At 44.2% G+C, this 3,958-nt stretch overlaps 1 protein-coding gene across 1 annotated transcript; it reads right to left on the reverse strand.

The window, feature by feature from the left end:
- Positions 1 to 315: 315 nt before the first annotated feature.
- Positions 316 to 3,407, reverse strand: LOC129861369 (neuropeptides B/W receptor type 2-like). The gene is made up of 3 exons (XM_055932751.1): positions 3,265 to 3,407; positions 2,903 to 3,061; positions 316 to 2,757 (listed from the first exon to the last, which is right to left on the reverse strand). Exon 3 carries the CDS (start codon positions 2,591 to 2,593, stop codon positions 1,559 to 1,561), a length of 1,035 nt encoding a protein of 344 aa, XP_055788726.1. The 5' UTR covers positions 2,594 to 2,757; positions 2,903 to 3,061; positions 3,265 to 3,407; the 3' UTR covers positions 316 to 1,558.
- Positions 3,408 to 3,958: the final 551 nt, after the last annotated feature.

Raw genomic sequence — 3,958 nt, forward strand, 5'->3', positions numbered from 1 at the left:
TATAAATGATGGTCTACTGTATATTGTCCTCCATTATAAATGATGGTCTACTGTATATTGTATCCATTATGAATGACGGCCTACTGTATATTGTATCCATTATAAATGACGGCCTATTGTATATTGTGTCCATTATAAATGATGGCCTACTGTATATTGTGTCCATTATAAATGATGTCCTACTGTATATTGTGTCCATTATAAATGATGGCCTACTGTATATTGTATCCATTATAAATGATGGCCTACTGTATATTGTGTCCATTATAAATGATGGCCTACTGTATATTGTCCTCCTACAAATAAACGACACAGTTGTTTGTTTGTGTTTTATTTTTCAGCAGATATAAAAATCAATGAATTTATGTCTCTGTGATACAGTGTATAACTGCTACCTACGAACACAACATGTGGACTCTCTTGGTATCGGGAAAAGCAACAGGTCATTTTCAAAGTGTGTCATGTCAACACAAATGATTACTTGAATTTGAACATGAAAATATGTTGATATTGTTATTATTATTATTATTATTATTATTATTATTATCAGTAAGATAGACAGACTGAAAGGTAGAATTAGTTCACATCTTTAGTTGTGTTAGGACTATCCACTATAGTTGACCCAGTTTGTCTATGGTTCACAATGACAGGCCAGAAGAACGCCTTTGTATTTATAGCAAAGTGTACAGGCTTCATCACTGTTAAAGCCCTGTAGCTTCACTACAGTGTAGGCTACCTGCCCTCACTACAGTGTAGGCTACCTGCCCTCACTACAGTGTAGGCTACCTGCCCTCACTACAGTGTAGGCTACCTGCCCTCACTACAGTGTACCTGCCCTCACTACAGTGTAGGCTACCTGCCCTCACTACAGTGTAGGCTACCTGCCCTCACTACAGTGTAGGCTACCTGCCCTCACTACAGTGTACCTGCCCTCAGTACAGTGTAGGCTACCTGCCCTCACTACAGTGTAGGCTACCTGCCCTCACTACAGTGTACCTGCCCTCACTACAGTGTAGGCTACCTGCCCTCACTACAGTGTAGGCTACCTGCCCTCACTACAGTGTAGGCTGACCTGCCCTCACTACAGTGTACCTGCCCTCAGTACAGTGTAGGCTACCTGCCCTCACTACAGTGTAGGCTACCTGCCCTCACTACAGTGTAGGCTACCTGCCCTCACTACAGTGTAGGCTGACCTGCCCTCACTACAGTGTAGGCTACTTGCCCTCACTACAGTGTAGGCTACTTGCCCTCACTACAGTGTAGGCTGACCTGCCCTCACTACAGTGTAGGCTACTTGCCCTCTCAGGACAGCAGGGGGAGACAAATGTCCATGAAAAATAAATATTCCCCTCCAATCCTGGCCAGAATCCCATGTGATTCCATATTATATATTCCATATATATATATAATTATAAAATATTTAAGTCATACCATGGCAACAATGATAATCTCCTAATATAGATTCAAGCAAACATAAATAACATGATCATAGTTTGTTTTGAATGTCATCAATATTAACATTACCATATTGACATGTATCCACTAAGCCTGTAGGCTACTACATTCCCGCCGGTCTACATTCTAGCATCTTCTTGAACGCTTTCCTGAAGCTGTCATCCAGGAAGGCGTAAAGAAAAGGGTTCAGACAAGAGTTGGCGTAGCTGAGGCTGGTGATGAAGTAGGACAACCCGATGAGCAGCGGAGTGGTCCTCAGGTCGGTGGTGAGAGCCACTATGGTGCTGAGGTGAAACGGGGTCCAACAGAACAGACACACCGCTAGGACTACAAACACCATAATAGTGACTTTTTTTTTAGCCTTGTCCAGAGCCTTGGCGTTGGAGTTGAGGCGCATGTTCCGTAGTTTGTACAGCATCATGGTGTAGAGAATACAGATGGTCGACACCGGGATGGCGAAGCCGAGGATCAGGGTGTATATCCGGCTCGCCTTGAACCACAAACTCTCCGGGCTCGGGAAGCTAAGGACGCAGCTTTTCCGGTCCAAGTCATCGGGACTGATGTAGACCCCGGCGAATACAGTGAACGGCATCACGATAAGAATCACGAGGATCCAGACGCACAGGCTCACTATCTTGGCCGCGCGGTACGTGCGGTATGGCATACGCTTGGAACGCACCGTCGCCAGGACGACCAGATAACGGTCCACACTCATGACCGTCAGAAAGTAGATACTGGAGAAGATGTTGTAGTGGTCTATGCTCAGGATGATCTTACACAACACCTCTCCTAAGGGCCAGTAGTGGAGCAGGTGCTCGGCGATGTTAATGGGTAGTACCAGGGTAAACAGGTCGTCGGCTATCGCCAAGTTTAGGATGAACATATTGGTCACCGTCTTCATTTTAGGCGCTTTGAGGATTACGTAGATAACGGCCGTGTTCCCCGTTAAACCCACGGCGCATATTACCGAATAGATCACAGGCAGGACTACATAGAGGTCCGCGTAAAAGTAGAACTCTGACTGGGGCGTGCAGTTCAGATCTGTCCGGTTAGTCGCGCTCAGATAATAGTAGTCCGTGGATTCGTTACACACCACCGGAAATACCCTGCGGGTGTTCGAGACAGATATATTCTCCATCTTCTAAGTCTTCTAATGTATTATTGCACGTCAGACTAGAGGAATGCACGTCGTTCAGGATGCATGTTTGTTCAGAGGTAAAACAGGCAGTGGTGAAGTGTCATTTTGGCTCTTGGGTAGGTCGGCTCTGTCTGATTTTACGCATGCATTCCGCATCACGACATCTACGGAAAGCGGAAATATAGAATACAAAATGAAAAGCAGTACATCACAACAAACCTCTTCTGCTGTTAATAGTTTATTCACAACACATTATATCACAATTTAACCCTCATCTATCACAATGCATTGGATAAATACAACACCCACCTATACGAATTCACCCACTTGGCACAGACGTCAATTCAACGTATATTCCCAGCCAGCTCCACGTTGGTTCAAAGTAATTTCATTGACAAATGATGTGGAAGCAACGTTGATTTAACCTGTGTTTGCTCGGTGGTGACGCACTGTTATTTGAATTATAACCTGCAATAGGACCACAATTATAAATGTTATTTTAAACTGAGAGTGCAGAAATACATTTTCAACAATAATAATATTTAAGTTTTTATTTATTTTATTTTTTAGCCCATACACATGACATATCTCGTGCGCAATCATGTTTGTGCCATGTACTAATACACAATCAAAAGTAACAAAAACAAACAAAGGCTCATTTGGTGACTTACCGTGCTCGTGGAGGCTCGCTCCTTTTTCCTTTCTGTCTTCTGTGCGGCGGTGAGCAGCAGCAGCGCGAACTGGAGATGTCAACGTCCCAACCAGTTGGACCGGAGGGAAACACGGACGGGTGACGTCAGTCCACAGCACAGCGCGCAGTGAGGCAAGAGGCACCCAGCTTGCTGTAGGTACCCAGAAGTGTTGCCATACTTCCTGTCCTGTAGACACTTTGTGTATTTATTGTAAAGCGTAACTGTTGGCATAATGCGGTGTGGTGTGGCTGCTATGAGTGACTATCTTTTTTCCCTGTATGAATGGAGATCCCAAAGGTTGTTATTACTCCTGGACTCTAAAGGTATGTGGGCAATATAATGTTACCATGATTGCCTTGGTGTTGTTACAGTGTGAACATTACAGTGGTATATGACGGGAACATTACAGTGGTATATGATGGGAACATTACAGTGGTCTATGATGGGAACATTACAGTGGTCTACGATGGGAACATTACAGGTGTCTACGATGGGAACATTACAGTGGTCTATGATAGGCACATTACAGTGGTATATGATGGGAACATTACAGTGGTCTATGAAGGGGCCATTACAGTGGTCTATGATGGGAACATTACAGTGGTCTATGATGGGAACATTACAGTGGTCTATGATGGGAACATTACAGTGGTCTATGATGGGAACATTACAG

Source organism: Salvelinus fontinalis, chromosome 8 (genome assembly GCF_029448725.1).
Source record: "Salvelinus fontinalis isolate EN_2023a chromosome 8, ASM2944872v1, whole genome shotgun sequence".
Classification (NCBI taxonomy): Eukaryota; Metazoa; Chordata; class Actinopteri; order Salmoniformes; family Salmonidae; genus Salvelinus; species Salvelinus fontinalis.

What these genes read in the sequence shown, in the direction of transcription:
- LOC129861369 (XM_055932751.1), bottom strand. Translation starts at nt 2,593, where the DNA reads ATGGAGAATATATCTGTCTCGAACACCCGCAGGGTATTTCCGGTGGTG.